This window comes from Vanellus vanellus (assembly GCF_965231255.1).
Source record: "Vanellus vanellus genome assembly, chromosome: 5".
Taxonomy (NCBI): Eukaryota; Metazoa; Chordata; class Aves; order Charadriiformes; family Charadriidae; genus Vanellus; species Vanellus vanellus.
Window position 1 is genome coordinate 13,053,588 of NC_138910.1, and position 19,280 is coordinate 13,072,867.

At 36.9% G+C, this 19,280-nt stretch overlaps 1 protein-coding gene across 1 annotated transcript; it reads right to left on the reverse strand.

Moving 5' to 3' along the window:
- SEC22A (SEC22 homolog A, vesicle trafficking protein) lies at positions 1 to 19,034 on the reverse strand. The gene is made up of 7 exons (XM_082484454.1): positions 18,955 to 19,034; positions 16,550 to 16,753; positions 15,790 to 15,953; positions 14,334 to 14,528; positions 7,820 to 7,938; positions 5,067 to 5,132; positions 1 to 711 (listed from the first exon to the last, which is right to left on the reverse strand). Exons 2-7 carry the CDS (start codon positions 16,729 to 16,731, stop codon positions 511 to 513), a joined length of 927 nt encoding a protein of 308 aa, XP_082340580.1. The 5' UTR covers positions 16,732 to 16,753; positions 18,955 to 19,034; the 3' UTR covers positions 1 to 510.
- Between the last annotated feature and the right edge of the window lie 246 nt (positions 19,035 to 19,280).

Below are 19,280 nucleotides of genomic sequence, written 5' to 3' on the forward strand. Positions count from 1 at the left end.
TCAACGTGAAACAAAACATTCCAAAATTTAATATCTTACATATTCCAAATCTAGTTTGCTAATATGCAATAGCATTATTATTATTATTTATTCAGCCTATTCCCTACTGCCTCACAAAGGCAAAACTGATTTTGGAAGTGAAGAGCTTGTGTGATATGCAGAAGACATACTCTGTACATTCCTTCCATTAACATACTTTTGAATGAAGCTTTTTTATGCCACCAGTCAAATTCCCCGATTTTGGTGTCCCTACATACATTTTGCTGCATGGATATGATCCATTTTCCTCCTCTAGTCCTGTATTCCTTTGTTTCCCTCTTAAAAAAAAAAAGTTTAACTATCAGGTCAAAAATGTCCACAGGCATCTTACATTGATTTCTTTAAAAAAAAAAAAAAATAAAAGGAAAAAAAAGCCCCATCCAGACAGCTTCTTCATTTGGAGAACAGCTTTACATTCCTGAGAGTGAATAACTGTTAGAACAAGACTGCCTCTAAATGTTCCAGGACTTGTCAGACATTGTAATCAGGGGACTTTCCCTGTGGTTGTCGCAGTCGAATTTGTAAGGTAGAAAATGCTCCCACAGTCACATGAAAGAAGAGCTGCCACAAGTTGCGCAGTTCATACAGATACATGTTACACAGGCAAATTAACCCAAAAGTCAGGAAGGATTTGGCATTCCTCCAGCCTGTGTAGTATACAAACAGGTAACACTGTCAGGAAGAAAAAAGAAATCAGATTACCACATGAAGAATAAATTCCACTGAAGAAACATTATCTGGTCATTGAAAAATTACAAACCTGAAGCAAGTAAAACTGTAAATCAACCGTTTAAGAACAGTATCAATTTAGCAGTCATGGAAGGGTGAAAAGTACCCGTTATCGATACAAGGTTATATTTTGCTTCCATTAAACCCTATTTGAGAACAACTCTCTCATAATAATTGATTACAACCTGCAATATATGAGTGGCTCATGACAAAGCAAAGTGGATGTTCCTGGCAATCTCTGGTCAAAATGCACTCTGTTCCACCCGAGCAATGGAGAAGGAACGAGAGCCAGTATTAAGTCTTCAGACAAAGCAACATGAAGGACAGGGAAAACACCAGGGCCCTGAAGCTGGGAATACTCAGCATAAGGCAATCCCCCAGATACCAACCCACTGTCCTGTTAGGGTTAATGCACAGAATCTACTGGTGGATGCGGAGAGATCCACATATATCCACCATACTTTTTCAGGTGGTGCAAGAAGGATCACATTTGGAGAGAAATCACTCTACTGTAGTTCCACCACATTTTAAGGGCCAGCTTCTGCACACTGTGGTGTAACAGAGGGTCAGCGCTGCCCGCAGTTTCCCCATTCTGCCTTCTTCTTACTGCAACTGGAACTCTGGTCATGTCTCTCACCTCAGTTTTCATCTCTAAAAGGACACAGCTGTCCACAGCTGTCCAGTACTTTGTTGTGGACATTATTTGTACTTCTGCTGTTGTTTAAACTACTTCCTTGACTTCCACAAAAAAATTGTTTGCCCCCTCTGGGTTCTAGCCATTTCTGTCTGATGAAGAAAGTTTTGGCTAGGCTTAAAGGTAGGTAACAACATCACGTGGTCTTACTTTGTATTCCAAATCTGTTCCCAGTGTCCCACTGGATATATAAGCATGCTCACAAATTTTTTTTAACAGCATTCACTATTAGATTATCTAAGTGTCATTTCTATTCTTCTTGGGCATTTGCCACATTTTATCAGAGTCAGAGAAGCTTTGCTTATTTTTTTTTTCATTTTTCATATTCCTCACAAAAGGACAAAAGCATTGTACACTCACAACCGAACAATGCAATTCATTGAGGTTACTTTATATTCTATTCAAAATGTAGCCACTTTCTTATACAACATGCATTTCTACTGTAACTGTGGCTCAGATTAACAAAACTACTTGTGATTACTGGACATCTAAATATCTTCAGAGATATGAGTACTGATAATAACAGTAAGATTTGTATGTCCTTCCTCCAAAGCAAAGTAAAACTAGAGATAAGTAATCTGCATGTTTCCAAATCAGATGGAATTCCTCTGAACCTGCTTGGCCATTTTGAGCAGAGCAAATGCAACCTACTTGGCTTACAGTTTTACAAATCACATCTAAAAGAGCAATTAGTTGGTACTAGTACCTCAGCAATAAGAATTCAGACAATAGCCTAGCGTCATTGCCTATGAAGAAGCGTAACTGCTTCCAAGATTAAAATAAAGGGTCAGGATATGCTTCATCAAAATGACTAGTAAACATGAAGGGTTTAAAAAACAAAAATACTACGGAATTTTAAAAATGTCACTGCAATATGATATTGAATGACTGAATTTTGCTGAAGATCTGTTTTAAATGAATTCTGGAGCTTATTTTCTCCTTAGTCTTCGTTTGAAATGCTAGAAGATTTGCCACTAACAAAACAGAGCAAAAGGCCACCCACTGTGGTTTCAGCACCTTGCTATAACAAGTGCTGGTATGAAACTCCTGAGGGCTTTTTTTTTTTTTCTTCTATTGAAGGGAAGCGTCAGCATGGCAATTACTAAGCATGCTTTTATGTAGTAGGCTCCTCTGAGAAGATTTTGATTGTTGATATTTTATTTATTTATTTTTAATAAATGTTAAGAAATGATGGAAAGCTCAGCTCCTGACACTTTCCACTTCGGGTACCACTGAGACAGTTACTACTTTAGTACATTTCCTTCTGAAGAAGAGACTAGAAGCCATGGAGGAACACTAGACATGCCAGCTCTAGATAAACCGGAACAGGCATTTCTCGACTTCTTGGACACATTATCAGAGCTCCTAATCTTAGTTATTTTACCCTGTGAACACTATGGCATTGCTATTTTGTCAGTGCTGCAATACTCAGTTACAATTTTATAAGCATATTAGGCCATAAACCAGAAATAGAATAACTTAAGAGTTTACTTGAAAATGGCACTTTCAAGCAGGAAAAATAAAATCTTCCAAAATGTAAAAAAACTTAAGCAATTGAAAATCACAGTTTATATTTTAATGCTGTTAAGAAAATACCCTAAAGCTTTACATTTGATTTCGATACAAACGTGAACCTAACTCCTGCTAGCATCATCTTGAAATGAAAGGTTTTATATAGTATATATATATAGTTTATATAGTAGATGTTGATGGTGGCGGACCATTCCCCCACAATGCTAGAACAGCTGCTACTTTTCTCCTTAGATAATCTGAAGATATCCAGATCGCATACCAGATGTGAAAATGTAAAGGGAACACTTTTATTATTTCAGTTTGATACATATAGATATATGCCTGCAGCCTTAACTGGCGACTCAATACATCCCATGTATTACTACAACACTTCAACAAGTAGCAGAGAACTTTTTTCATGCTGTCTACTCTCACTTGTGTTGTTGGTATTTAGAGCTAGACTTTGAGGATGCTCGTCCTGGTCCAAAGAGCTTAATTTCAAAAGCAAAAAGAGCTGGCATAGAAACTCCTTCGTTCATACATTTATTGGCTCCTAATGATCATGACCAAATTACACTCTTCATCTTTGCACACTGTATGTTAGTGAGCCCAAAACATCCTGTTCCATTTAAGTCCTGGTTTTTGCCTGCACACCTAGCTTATAAACATTATCTTAGAAACTAGAAAGAGAAACACACTGCTATGTTATTATTAACTGAACAAGAAAATACAACGTTATTGAAGCCTTGTGGGTGAATGATAATGAAATGTGCTGTCATGCAACATTCGGAATTAATCACCCAAACTCTTAAATGTGGCAAAAGAGTATCAGAACATGCCACAGAACTGCCAGCCCTCTCAGTTCTGAAAAATGACCAATGAGATATTGTACGAATCACACTAGAGGGTGTGGAACAAGAATCTTGACAGACATATTTTGAATATTAAGAAAAAGCCCACATTCTGAGCTGCACAAATTCTTTCTTTAAAATAGATCTATTCAACTCAGACAGTGCAGGAAAGACACACGTCCTTATGTCTTAATGCACAGGCATGAATACTTTATAAAGAATATGGTTTCTAATTTGGTAGAGGAGAGGAGAATGTGTATTTTTCACACAAAAATAGAATGCAGGAGCTCCACCTTATCTGATAAGGAACAGGTCGTTGGCATGAAAAATTAACACCAATCTGAAGAATTATTTAAGGCAGATGCTGATGAAAAGTCAACAAGTGGTGAAGAACGTAAGTTGTACTGTGACATTTTGCTAGAGATACAGAGAATGGAGATTACCGGTGTAACCTGGACAAAAGGCTGACTGATAGAAAGGTTGAGATAAAAGGAAAGAGATTGAGACATTAATTTATTTTACAGTCTGACACTGTACTAGACATTGGCACATGGAAACAAGTAGAAACTGCATACTCCACTCCATGAGCAGGAGATTAAAAGTCAAAAGAATTGTAATAACAGCAACTGAGCATGAGACATTATAGTCACAGCTAAACATTACAGTAGTGTCACTGAATGGCAAATGCCAATGGGCTCCAGAACACCTTGTTACAAATTATACAGGAAAGTCAAATTCAGATGCAGAAATGGAAAACCTACATAACTGAAATACAACGTGAAACATCAGACGGGAGAAAGAAAACATAGCAGAAAGTGGCTGAAAGCTTTGAGAAGGAGATGCACAATAATGTACAAAGTAAAGAAAATTCTGGGGTGTAGTGCCTACGTATTTCTTCAAATCTTCCCAAAGGAAAGCAGCAGTAAGGCATTTGGTTCAGATGTTTAGATTTACTTGAACGTGAAACTATTACTTTAAGGAAATGATACAACCTCCGTGTGACTTTAGAGATAAATTATAAGCTCTGAACAGAAAAGCACACCAAATCTCTTAATCGATTAACTGGAGAAAAATGCCAGCAAACATAAGCTCTTTGTATCAATCTACTATATGATAGTTTATGATCAATGAAATAAAACAGAGCAGAAATTATTTTGACATTTAAGAAAACATGGTGACATTTATGCACGACTGGGTAATGTTTCTAAACTCTAGTGAATTATGCAACTAGAAGAACACACCTGGTACAAACAGGCTGCTGTTCCAAGAAAAAATGCAATAACGTAGCTGAAATCTTCACCTTCATTCTGTGAAAATAAAACAAAAAGCCATATTTTACAATGTATGACTGAAATACGAGATATTTACAGTATGAGTTATTCATTATTGTATGTTAAAATAGCCTCACATAGAGATTTATAATAATTCCTATACTATGCTCAACAAAAGGAGTTAGCACTAATCACTGGTTACTTATATGTCTGGAGAAAATCCCCCGTGATCTGAAATCTGACCAAAATATTTATTCACAACAGACAAATAATGCTGAGATTTTCAAAGGCCTTAAAGAAAGTCCAGTGCTAACACTAGACACTTACCTGCACCAGAAGCCTTTGAAAATTCAAGTCTAAACACTGATAACTACCTTTAATACCAACTTTGTAAAATTGTGCCTTCCGGCTTCACAAAATGGAAACGATACAAAACAAAAAGACCGAAACTGGCCACTAGGGTGTGGTAAAATTCTACACAGAAAACAACGCAAGCAGCTCTGCCCACTTAGCAGTGAGAACAAACAAAAGCACATACATTTATCACAGAGCTATTACTGGAAAATTAAGTTTTCCTGGAGGAAAAGATGGAAAAATTTACCTGAAGTGATAGAACTTTCCACTATGTATTAAAAAAAAAAAAAAAATTCCTTCAAACTTATTCAAACGGGTTTTTGTAGTTCCTGTAGACCTGAACAGAATAAATTTCCATGCTCAGTGATTATTCTAACCACATTTCCAACAAAGGTCCACAACAATCAAAAACTTTCCATTGAAAACAATGGGTACTCATGCAAGTGTTCTTCCTTGAATGCAATTTTTTTTTTTTTTGAGAAGGTGGTCCATTCGGAACTACAACTTGCTTCTGCTCAGACTATGTTCAGTGTGAAGCATTTGCATCTACAGTGTTAACTGCACATAAAACTTACCCACATAATGCAGTACACTCCTATACCACATGTGAATCCTTGCCTCAGTGCCACTGCGTATATGCTGCAGCATAGCTACAGATTGTAACAAAGTTTTGCTAAGACCCAAATAAAAACACTGATTATAACTGAAACACTAATTCAGACAGAAGCTTTTGAATGAGTTCTCAGAAGAAGTTCTATTAATCATGTTTTGGATTATTTCTCTCTAAACCTTGTGGATTTTTCCCTAATAAAGTAAATTAAGGGAAATCTTAATGGATTTTTAGCGTGCCTCATTTGTCAGAAATGAAAAAATATCTTCCATCTGTACTGCCATCTATTTCCTCCAGATGCAGTAATATATAGAATGAAGTTAATTGGCTGCCCTATCATCAGTTAAATAGGTTAATCTAACATCAGCATTCCTTTTTTAAAAAATCAGCTGTGGAAAGGTGACAAAACAAGTTCGAGAAACATTACATAAAGTGATAAAATTCTGTTCACTACTATTCGTACTACAGTGTACTTTGAATTCATTCCTATTTATAAACTGAGAGAAGTGTGCATAACACAGAAAAATCTAATTAGGGAAAAAGTAGAGATGTACACTCACTATTTCATTCTTGTTTTTTCTTTAAAAAACAAACCAAAACCAGCTGAAAATAAGGACCCAGCATGGAACACTTTTATTAACCCCGTTTATCTATTCATTAGTCTTCAGGAAGTGCTGAGACCTCAAACATTACTGCTTTATTAAATCTTTACATATATCAATAATTTTGTAAGACAACTGGAATACAGGTCGTGTTCTTTACCTTATTTTCATAAAAAGTCCATTAGGTACCAAAAGCACTGCAGTTATAAAGTTTAGATATATGTTTGAATACAAAAATTATCTATTAGCCAAGCAGGAGGATTCTTATTTTCTTTCAGAAAACTTCTATGGGATTTTTAGTTTCTACCTCCACCACCACAACAGTAGAGGCATTTAATGTTAACTAAGTCCTTTTTTTTTTGTGGTAACACACATGAACTTTCTACCAGCACATTCACTTGAACTGCTTGAAATCATTAAGCACTATTATTTTCATTGTGGCAATGAGAACACAACTAGCACAAGAAATGGAATAGAGAGAAGCAAAAAGGCTACAGGGAGGGTCAGAGCAGAGAGTTAACATAAACAAATAAATGTTTGTTGAGGACACTGTTTGGTGAGAGGGGTGTTTTTCTGGGGCGGGGGGGATTAGAAGAAATCACTTGACAGTTTCCCTTACACTGATCCTTTCAGTACACAAAGAAATAAGCATCCTACTTAAGAAGATTTATTAAAAACAAACAAACAAACAAAACCTATAAAAAGGCTTCTGAAAAACAGTTTTACAAAACCTGTTTAAAGATCCCTGCTCTGTGGACCCTTCCAAAAAATTGGCCAGATTTTGAAAGCTGTTCATCATTTCTCTCCAGTGTTTTTAAATAACATCTATTAAAACTAAACGTCTCATATCCTGGCATAAATTTAGAAAACAGAACATTATGTTCACATACTCACTGCTACCAAGGTACCTAGAGAAGGAGTTGGCCACCCACCTTCTACTGCTTTTGAAACTCACAGCCTCAGTGAATGATGCATCACACTCCAGAAGGATGCACAAATCACAAACAATACAGGTTTCATAAACAGAGGTCTGACCTCACAAACAATATTTCTGAAAATAAAACTGGCAAGACTTAGTTCATATGGCAAGCATCTTCTAAGGTGATATTATGATTGCTATGATGTGTAACTCTTAAATTCATAAATGGGTACAGTACCTGGAGAAGACTTTCTATGGCATGAAAGCCACGAATTAAATTCAAAGCCCCACATAACAGGCTAAGCACAAATGAGACAATCCCTGGCAGAGTCACAGGTTCCAAACGTTGATGAGGAGCTGCAAAGCAGAAGATCAAAAAAACATATCAAAGGTCAAAGCAATGTCTTTAGAAATTTAGTAAACCATAATCTCATTTTTCAGTGGCTTCTAGCTCATGAAGAGATTACTGAAAAAAACAACAAAATGTCAATTTTTTTTCTAAAAAGACAAAACATTTTAAATGTTAACACAAGGTTTAACAAAAAGTATACTTTCCTTCAATTCACATATATAATTGTCTTATTATATTTAGTCTTTACTCAATACATTCAATTTATTCAGTATGGTACTGAAAGCTGCTCAAACACGCCAGGAAATCAATGGCAAACGATGCACTTGCTAGCGAAATTTGTCCACAATTAGTACTCAGCTAATAAGTCACGTACTTAAGAGCTCCTCCAACAACCTCCACTTTTCTTTAACACTAATGCATTAGCAGAGCTATTGAGACTGATTTAGCTTGTTTGCTGAACGGAACACTATGAGGCAAAGCTATTACCATCCCCTACCTTAAAAAATACAGCCAGTGAGTGCTACTAAAGACACAAATAAAAAGACAGTTCTGAAACTAAGCTACTATCTATATTACAGCTTTATACAGACCTTCCAGATAGCGCTTAGAAGTCTCTTACAAAACACTTTCCATGCACACCCACTCTTTCAGGCTTATCTAGGGTCACAAGTACGCAACAGTTGTGTATGTTCCTCATTACTGTCCCTTTTCATAATTAATAACAGAAAGCAAATACAAAAAAACAATGCAAAACTCTTAACAGTCTACGCAACACTGGGAAAACAATAAGACTACTGAGCCGTACTTAAATCATTCTGTTCAAATCAACGAAGTGTAAAGATGTGAACAATGAGGTTAATGAACTGTAACATTAATAGAGAGAGGGGTGTCAATCCCTGTTGTTTGCATTGCACAGACCCAGGAAAAAGGCTTTCCAAACAGTTTATGAAGTTACAGCACCTAAAGAAAAAATGACAAAAGCTATTTCACATTGATAAGCAGACAGGGCTGTCTAATTATGACTGCATGATACCTTAAAGAAAACCCCACAAAATGAGTACAGTTAACTCATTTGTGCTGAATTTAATAGTGTAATCAGTTGGGTTCTTTAAATAAAAGCATAACTCATGTTTAACTTTCAGAACTTACTGCTTTTCTAACTGTAGTGCATATTAGAGGAATACTACCAGCAATCACTTATTTAAGGTTAGATGTGCCATTTGCATACCAAACCATTCTTTTTCTGTGACTCAAAACTGGTTCTTTTGGTTTGTTGGTTTTGGGGTTGTTTTTGTTTTTTTAAACCACCTCATCTAGGGAGTGGCAAAAAGCTGAAGGTGTATGTGACTGTTTTTAGCCAAAAGTAATTGCATTTCATTAACTGGTAGACAGAATTAGTTCACTGGTCTCCATGCGCAGCTCTCCAGACAATCTCATTTTCCCCATGTATCAGGGTAACTTTAAAACATCACGTGTTAAAACAGTATTTAAAACACCCCTTTCAGAACCATGGGGCGAGAGATAGTCTTGTCAGCTAAATCAAGACAGTCTATGAAGGATCATAAAATAGTAACTTGTTTCTCTTATTAAAATACGAAAACAAATCCAAAAACTTTAAAGGACATTGCATACCGCTACTCATGTCATTAAGCTCTCCAGGCCTTAATAAATTTTAGTGTTACAATCAAAGCAACAAGAGTAATATAAACACACAAAAAAAAAAAAAAGGCAAAACCAGACCAATGAAGGAGTTTCAGAGAAGGAAGGGTAAAGGACAGCTAACCTTGAGTCAGTACATCCATAAATCTTAGAAATATGGTAACTGGCATATCAAAAACTGTCTAACACAAGCCAAGGATCAAATAAAGCACAAATTCTGAGTTAAAATGCTGACATTTAAATAAAAATTTCAGAAATTTACATGATGTGAGAAACTGCACTACTTGTAAGGACATTTATTTAAAAACAAAATGTTAAAAAAAAAGAGTATATTATTAGGCAAAATGTAACTTTGATTTGACAAGTGTTACTTCATTGAAAAAAAAGCTCAGAAAATTGTAAATTTATCCTAACTTCAAACATCACACATCAGCATGCTGTCACCCAGCTTCTAATGCTTGCCAACACCTACATTCACCTTTGAAGCAAAATTCTACCCATAACCTGCACACTTTACGCTTCACACCTTAATAATTATCCCTATTCCTCACTACACAGTACAACTTTCACTAAAGAAAAAGGGCTGCTATTTTCAATTACTTTAACAGTATAAGAGGCCTAGACACTAGACCCTGGATACAGATCTAATTACAAGTATAAGCAAGTAACAGACAGTGCTTCATCAGCATAGCCAAAACTAACGCATCAAATTCTGCTATTCTGTGCAACAAAACCAGATTTGCGCCTACTTAACTTCCTACCTCTGCACGCTATCCAACTTGATTTAACATACTTAATTCACTTACAGCATGCCGTATTTTTAACAGGGCAGCATATTCAGGAAATTACACTAGGCAAACCATATCTTTTGGAGAGAATTTGTCCTTAGAGCAAAGGAGAAACTTTGAAGTCTAGCCAACTGAGTGGGTAGCGAACATCCAGAGAAAGTTCTTTTCAAGGCTGGAAAGAAATGATGAATGTAAAGAATTATAAAACTATTAGCAGAGTTGCTAAAAAAGACACTGTTACTCAATAGCATCTCAAATTTGAAGAGCTGAAAAAGGAGCAAAGGGCAAACCTCTCATAATGTACAGCCCTTTGATGGCGAGTTCCTACAGGAATTCAAGGAAGGAAGTGGGTAACTGAACAGAGGGATCTATGGAATTCAGAGGAAGAAGAAAGTTAAAAGTAAATGAAAGAGTGAAAAAAAACCAAACAAACAAAAAAAAAAAAAAACCAGAAGAAAGTCGACATGGAAAGAAAAGAGGACAACCAGAACTGCTTGTGTAAGACAAGTGGTGGAGAGGTAGGTGAAAAAAAACTGGAACATCATCTGCCTATTATTGTTTAATTTTACTTTACAGTAAAAAGGGAAATGGTCCTTGCAGATTTTAATTTCGGCACACATGAACTTCCAACACTTTTACTCAGAAATAAGATAAAAACCTCATCTCACACTACATGGGCAACTTTAAAAATATTGACACAGACTGAATTCTCTCATACTTATTGTTTTTTATTTTTCCAATTGCAGGAAGTTTGAATCTAGATGATTTTCAGAGTTAGCCAGTTGCCACTTCCGCCACCACAACCTTTTCCACAAGCCAGGATTACACTAGAACATTAAGAGGTAACGATGTAAGCATCAGAAGTGGCAAAAGAATGATATCACAGCATTACACATCTTTCAAAATGACCCACGCATATAAGCAGTACATGTTAAAGGTATGTACAGCACTGCTTAAAAGATTCCACTCTTCTAAACAATTTAAACATCTTCACACTTTGCCTTTATTAATTTTCCAGAATCTACCTCTAATACTGTTAAATTGCAAATTCAGAGACTGTAAGCTCTTTCTACGTTGTGTCATAGCACCTAGAATTCTCAGGATCAAGGCCCCAGCAGTACGAATAGGGCACTGTGACAATTTTGTTTGGTTTTCATCTTCAGTAGGAAGTAGCTTTCAATCTTCTAGAGGAGTCCTTACGAGTAAGTAAAGTAATTAAGACAATACAGTGGCAAAGAAATCCTATTAATATATACATAAAGTGCTTGGCCACTGCAGTTAAAGACAGTAAGAAGAGATTCTTTGAGTATATCAATAGAAAAAGGAAAACTAGGGAAAATGTAGGCCCACTGGTGAATGAGACAGGTGCCCTAGTGGTGGAAGACACAGAGAAGGCAGAGTTACTGAATGCTTTCTTTTCTTCAGTCTTCACTGCTAAAGCTGTCCCTCATGAATCCCATACTCTGAAGGCAAAGGGGAAGGTCTGGAGAGAGGAAGATTTTCCCTCAGTTGAGGAGGACTGCGTCAGAGACCACTTGGCCAAGCTGGACATTCACAAGTCCATGGGCCCTGATGGCATGCATCCGCGAGTGCTGAGAGAGCTGGCAGATGTTATTGCTAGACCACTCTCCATCGTCTTTGAACTGTCATGGAGAACAGGAGAGGTGCCTGAGGACTGGAGGAAGGCTGACATCACTCCGATCTTCAAAAAAGGCAAGAAGGAGGACCCAGAGAACTACAGACCAGTTAGTCTCACCTCTGTCCCTGGGAAGGTAATGGAGCCACTCATTCTGGATGTCATCTCCAAACACGTTGAGGAACAGGAAGTTATTGGAAGTGGTCAACGTGGATTTACCAAGGGCAAATCATGCTTGACCAATCTGATAGCTTTCTATGATGTTATAACTGGTTGGCTGGATGAGGGGAGAGTCGTGGATGTCATCTACCTTGACTTTAGCAAGGTTTTTGACACTATCTCCCATGACATCCTCATTAGGAAGCTGAGGAAGTATGGGCTAGATGAGGTGACAGTGAGGTGGATTGAGAGTTGGCTGCGGGACAGAACTCAGAGGGTTGTGATCAGCAGCACAGAGTCTAGTTGGAGGCCTGTAACCAGTGGTGTCCCCCAGGGGTCAATACTCGGTCCAATTTTGTTTAATATATTCATTAATGACCTGGATGAGGGGACAGAGTGTATCCTCAGCAAGTTTGCTGATGATACCAAACTGGGTGGGGTGGCTGACACCCCAGAGGGCCGTGCTGCCATCCAGCGTGACCTGGACAGGCTGGAGAGCTGGGCAGAGAAGAACCTAATGAGGTTCAACAAAACCAAGTGCAAGGTCCTGCACCTGGGGAGGAAGAATGCTAGGCACCAGTATAGGTTAGGGGCAGACCAGCTGGGAAGTAGCTCGGAGGAGAAGGATCTGGGGGTTGTGGTAGACGGTAAATTATCCATGGCCCAGCAATGTGCCCTTGTTGCCAAAAAGGCCAATGGAATCCTGGGCTGCATAGGGAAGAGTGTGGCCAGTAGGTCGAGGGAGGTCATTCTCCCCCTCTACTCTGCACCGGTGAGGCCACAACTGGAATACTGTGTCCAGTTTTGGGCTCCCCAGTTCAAGAGGGACAGGGAACTGCTGGAGCGAGTCCAGCGAAGAGCAACCAAGATGATTAAGGGCTTGGAGCATCTGCCTTATGAGGAAAGGCTGAGAGAGCTGGGACTCTTTAGCCTGGAGAAGAGAAGGCTGAGGGGAGACCTTATTATGGCGTACAAGTATCTAAAGGGTGGGTTGAAGGACGATGGAGCCAGGCTCTTTTCAATGGTTCCCAGTGACAGGACGAGGGGTAATGGGCACAAGTTAGAACATAGGAAGTTCCGTTCAAATACACGGAAACACTTCTTTACGTTGAGGGTGACAGAGCAGTGGAACAGGCTGCCCAGGGAGGTTGTGGAGTCCCCTTCTCTGGAGATTTTCAAGACCCGCCTGGATGCAGTCCTGAGTAATGTGCTCTGGGCAATCCTGCTTTAGCAGGGGAGTTGGACTAGATGATCTCTAGAGGTCCCTTCCAACTCTGAAAATTCTGTGATTCTGTGAAAATTAAGCTGATCTCTTATATTACAGGACTGTAGGAAGTGTTTAGATTTATGACTGCCATTTTCACCCTGACATTGTAAAGTGAATGGCATCGGTGTATGTCTGCCCAGGATAACTAGCCTTATAGACAGAGGTACTTTTGTAAAAAAGAGGGAAGATATTAACTAAAATCAACACTTCTTTTATTCTGTTTATGATTTTGCTTCACTAAACTTGGAAGCCTTTAAACCAGTTCAACCACACAATTCCATATTTACCTCCTACGTGAAATAAATTAAAGTTTTAAAAAATTAATGACTACTTAAATTAATGTAACAAGTATATAGAAAATTGCTATTATTAACACCGTACACAAGGCACTTATATTGGAGAGTACATCTTTTAGCCAGCACAGCTCTTTGGATTTTCACTGCCACAGATGCTTCCTAAAGTGATGGTTCTCCCTCCAGCTGCTTGAACTCCTAACACTATGCTCCTAGCTTATGTCATCATTGGGTCTTACTGAGCGGAAATAATAAAAAAATTCATAAATCTTAAAAGGTCAGAAAAAGAAAGAAGATCATCTTGTTAAGTGCTCATCTTCATTTGCTTATTTTCATGTAGTTTTGTTTTCCTTCAATAAAGAGGTCCATTGAATAGATCCATTTCTTTCTCTGAGTGCCTTGAGAAGACATGCACTTTGAGCAGCGGACAAAACAGACATCTCAGCTAAAACCCATGTAAGGTCATGGCAGCTTTATGCTTTAAGAACATCAGTGAAAAAGCTTTCTTTAAAGAAAAAAAAAAATCAAAAGAAAGATTAATTCTACCACCCTGCATAAGTCTCATTTAAGGATATAAAACCAAAACTCTGAAACTTACCTGCAGATATCTTACCAGTACCCTTATATTCCGCCATAGATAAATGTGCGAACCCATTAGTTGAACCAAGTTCTGACACCGTAATTTGATAAGGCGGTCTCAGCTTGATTTCTGTCTGCATGTCAGCAAGATTCATCTTTGTTGACAAAGAACGTGTGTTGTTATATCTCTGTTTGGTCCTCTGAATGAAATTATCTGTGTAAAATTTAAAATAAAAAGGTGTATCCTTATGGACTTTCGTTTATTAAATAATCCAACACCATGCAGCTTTATGTACTATATACTTCACAAATTGAAATACATTGTTCAAAATGCTTGAGTTTACATTGGAAAGTCTAATGCTATTTCTGGTTTGTGACTAACGTATCATGGGCTATTTAATTCTGCAGTAAAAAAAAATTAAGCTCTAGAAATCTAATTACTTAATAACTCTATAAACTAATGACTTTTCACTGCATGAGACTAAATGCATTGCTAATACAATGGATTGACTGCAGTTATTCTAGCTTTTCCATCCCTTTAAGTAAATCTCCTTATGGAAAAATTAACTCCTACATTCAAGTATAAACTTACTTGAGTATGAAACATACCTGCAAAATATTCAGGCAGAGGAAATTAATACCAGATTATAGTGATATAAAGACTGTAGCAGACCTACATTCTAACTGAACAACTAGTGAAACAGAGAAGGCGTTGGGAAAAAAAGAGTGTTCATAGAAATCTTTGTAAGGAAGACAACAATGTTATACAAAAATTGTTTAAAATTGCCTGACTGAATTATAGACAGGCATTAACCAACTGGAATATCTTCCCCCGTATTTCTGAAACTGCAGTTCTTTTTGCTCTAATGCATTTTATAAGAATATTTAAAATAACTGCCTAATATATAGTATTAAAGCGACAGACATTAATGGAATCCATAACAGCTGTTATCTGGTATATATGAGATTAGTTGTATTTGGAGCTTGCATGACAGAAGATTAACTGCTTCGCTATATCATAAGACAAACAAAAATCTCTCCCTTTCATGTACTGAACAAAAATTACAGCACAGCTAAGAGCAAACACAAAATTGCAATTTTTTACTAGAGAAATTTATGAAGCTCAATGCCTTTACATGTTTACAAGCTAAGTATTTCAACAGGTATGAAGTCAAACAACTCCTAGTATTATTAACTAGGAAAAGATTAACTCCAGATTTGGTCACACAAGGCTTAAACCAAAACATATTGGAATGAAAAGAAAGATCATAAACGAGTTTGGGTAAAACTTTAGTAGCCTAATTTAATGCCCACAGAAGTATTTCTTTATTGACTGTAACAGGAGTTATCCACCTGAAATACAGCTATAAACTCTCTTGGACATTTTTGTTTTGTGTGAGTTAAGTTGTACATCTATTTAAATACTCTTTTGTCTTAGTGTAAGAATGAAGGAGAAAAAAAAGTCAGATCCTTACCAAATTCTATAAAACAGTACGGTCTGACAGCAGTATTTGTCTTCATCATATTGTAGGTAGTGATGAACTCTTTCTGAAGCTCATCCAGGAAGCAGAAAGCCAGGACATTAGGATAATTTTCAGTGCACAACATCATATAGCTTACTCCCAGAGAACTGATAAAGCTGTAATTGAGATAAATTAAAAATTTCAAATTTAAATACAGGTAATTCACTAGTCAGATCTCATAATCAGAAAAGCAAAAACTGCTCTGGGGTAGCAAAGGAATTAATACTTACAGAAAAGACCAATGCTTAGAATTCTAGAATGAAGAACAACAATTTTCTTCTAGGCAATGTTTTACTTTAACATCGCATTGTACTATCATATAAGAAGCTGTGTTATACATATATGCATAAGTGTTATACATATATATATATATGTGTGTGTGCATACATATGTACATGCTCTCACATACATGGAACAGAAAATAAAGTCTGGTCATTTTCACGTAAGAAACAACCTTGAAATTAAAAGAAATATTTCTAGTAGGCCAAGGGCACTGATATTTATAAAAATACTGTCTATTTCAAACTAGAACTTCCACCAAACTTGATTAGGTTTCAAATCTTTCTACAATTTATCAGTTTTAACTTACTGATACATAAACACTGCCAAGAATTAATCCTAGTTTAATTAATCATTTCTAATGTGAACTGTTAACTTCTTAAACTTACAGACAGACCCAGGATGTCACAGTTATATAAAAGAGAAGTCTTACTTTATATTATACTGCCCAGTTTTCAGAGTACATCTATCAGGAAGCTGAGAAAGTTTCTTTGAGAGCATTTTGAAATATTTTCTACATTCTTGCATTCCTGTGCTCTGATCATAATCAGTGGATGCAGACAATGGGAGTCCATCCCTCACACGGACGACAGAGGCAGATAAAATCATAGACATTGCCAACAGAGTTAACAACAACCTACAACAAAACACAAATCAGAAGGAATCAGAATTAAGGTAGAAGCAAAAACAACAGAGTCAACTGTGATTAGTCAAACTTCCCAAGCTGTATACTGGGCTCAGACTTAAAATGGGGCACAGCGAAGACTTTCAACTATAACCCAGATTAGAGTCCTAACTGAACAGGACCTATTAGTCTACACAAACCACAAAGCATCAGCACATCTGACATCAATGTCACATTTTCAAATATTTTTATCTGAACTGCCATAAATCCTCACCTAGAGATACCTGTGGAGATTGAAACACTATATACTTAGCCTTAGTACTACTGTAACACTTGCACCCTTCAAGCCATGAATCTTGTTTAGTGAGACAACAATTATAGTCTAAATAAACAAGAACAATAGCTGGAGAGGAAAAACATGTACTGTAAAGATATGCCAGATGGAAAAGCGATCCAGATCTTCATCAATCAACAATATTAATGTGCTTTCATGAAACTGTGTTACTGAGCACATGCTTAAGTACCCTGACAAACAGAGACTTAGACAACTTACATACTATCAAATAGGAAATCAATGAATAAGGACAGCAAGGAATTTAATCCAGCTCTCCCAACTCACAACAGAACTTCTTAAACATGAAATGTCTTTTTTTCTTATCCGGGTCTCCATTTTCTTTAAATCTTCGAAATGTGTTTATCAGTATTACACAAATACTGAGCAGGCTGAAATGGAGCTTGCAAAGCCTACATACTTATACAGTATTTAATTTTCAAAACATGATAATTAAAGCTCTGTGGAATACAGTCACTTAAAAAAGAAAAAGTCGTGTATTTAAACATTTCTTCATCAAAAGCAGAAAATCTATAGCAGTGATTTAACAGTATAAACACACAGCCTGAAGACAGTCTTTCAAGACTGAAGACACTTTTTAAAACCTTCAAGTTCTTCAAACCTTATGTTAAATCAAAACAACCAAAGTTTAGCAAGACAAGCATTAAAAGAAGGATTACTTATCTGCTAAGTATCAGTACACAAGTTTGTCCTCTTACAAGTGGGCGAACTGCTAGAATTTATATGAAGCCAAAAGCAAACACTTCCTCAACTCTTAACACTGCTCTGCAGACTCCTACCATATACTACACCTATCACTTAAGAGATTATGAAAAAAAAATAGATTTTTGCCTCCTTCAGACGATGCTACTCAAGTTCCATACAGTCACAAACTGCAAAAGAAAACAGATTTCTGGATACAGCTGAAATATGCTTTCATGTGCAATATTGACATGTTTACAACACCTTTCAAACTATGACATTAAGGGTGCTTTACAAGCCTTAGCAACTGAAGGACTGTATTCTGAAGTCAGGAATACAAATTCTCCCAAAATAGCACTGCCTCTTCATAAAAGGGAGGAAATAGCTATTTTTCCCTGAACTCTCACCTCCCCTGTTTCCCACTACCTGATGTTATATATACATCAGGATATTTATTGAATAATAATCAATATTCAGGTTTTTCAAGTGTATGTACTCCTCAGAGATAAAGAGGCATACAATAATGAAAACATTGAAAATGTGTTATAATTTTCAATTTAAGAAATTCAGCTTCATCAGCAGGCAAACTTCAACCTGCTTTGAGATGCATCCCATTACCTAAATATATTCCAAATTAATACTCTTCTAATTTTACTTCTATAGCATGTGAGACTTTCATGAAAGTCATAACAGCAGCAGAAACCACCGTTGCCCGTAGTCTACTGAATACCTCTGGGCTTTAATCAGGTACGCTTGTTATTTCAGCATTTCACTACAGAATTCCCTATTGTACAAAGTGCTTTGATCAGCTGGACGCAAAAGCAGAAAACAAAACAACTTTAGGACTTGCTCTAGATTAGCTTGCTGGAGTGAAGCATTCCAGAAATTAAACCTGTGGTTCTAGAAATTTTTACCTATCTCTATTTCAGTTCATGCACGTGCTCCCGTGGAATGCACACAGCATCCATTTTCTTAACTATGCTGCTAACCATATAAACACAGCAGCAGCTCAAGAGCATGACAAAATTGCAGAGGAGCTTTAAATTGTAACGGTTCTCTGACAATAACCTCCTCTACCACTTGGAATTCAATCCTGAAAGGGACTTCTGGGAGCTATATCAATATAACCATAAGAACAACTATGTGATAGCAAAGTTTAAAATTCCCCTCATTAACTTACTTGCACAAAATGTAATTTCATGGATCTGCATTTCCTCTGATGAAACAAATAACTTCATTAGCACCTAACGTGAAGAAAGGAACATAGCTCCATGTCCTGTTTTAGGAAAAGGTAGCGAATAGGACATCACTGCAGGAGAAACTCAGAATCCTGTAGCCAGCTCTCAGAAGGAAAAATATTGTTCTGTTCACTTTTTAAATGATCTTGACGGTTCAAGTTCATGTTGAGCTATCTGATGAGATAAGAACAAACAAAAAAAAGTTAATAAATGTATTTACTGGCTAATGATGTTCTTCAGCTCCTCTTGCAAGGGCATGCTTATTGGA

Excerpts from the sequence above, each read along its gene's own strand:
- SEC22A (XM_082484454.1), bottom strand. The coding sequence starts at position 16,731 with ATGTCTATGATTTTATCTGCCTCTGTCGTCCGTGTGAGGGATGGACTC. Across the intron at positions 15,954-16,549 it reads ACTGGGCAGTATAATATAAA|CTTTATCAGTTCTCTGGGAG; the intron begins GTAAGACTTCTC and ends TCTCAATTACAG. Across the intron at positions 712-5,066 it reads CAGCAGCCTGTTTGTACCAG|TGTTACCTGTTTGTATACTA; the intron begins GTGTGTTCTTCT and ends TCTTCCTGACAG.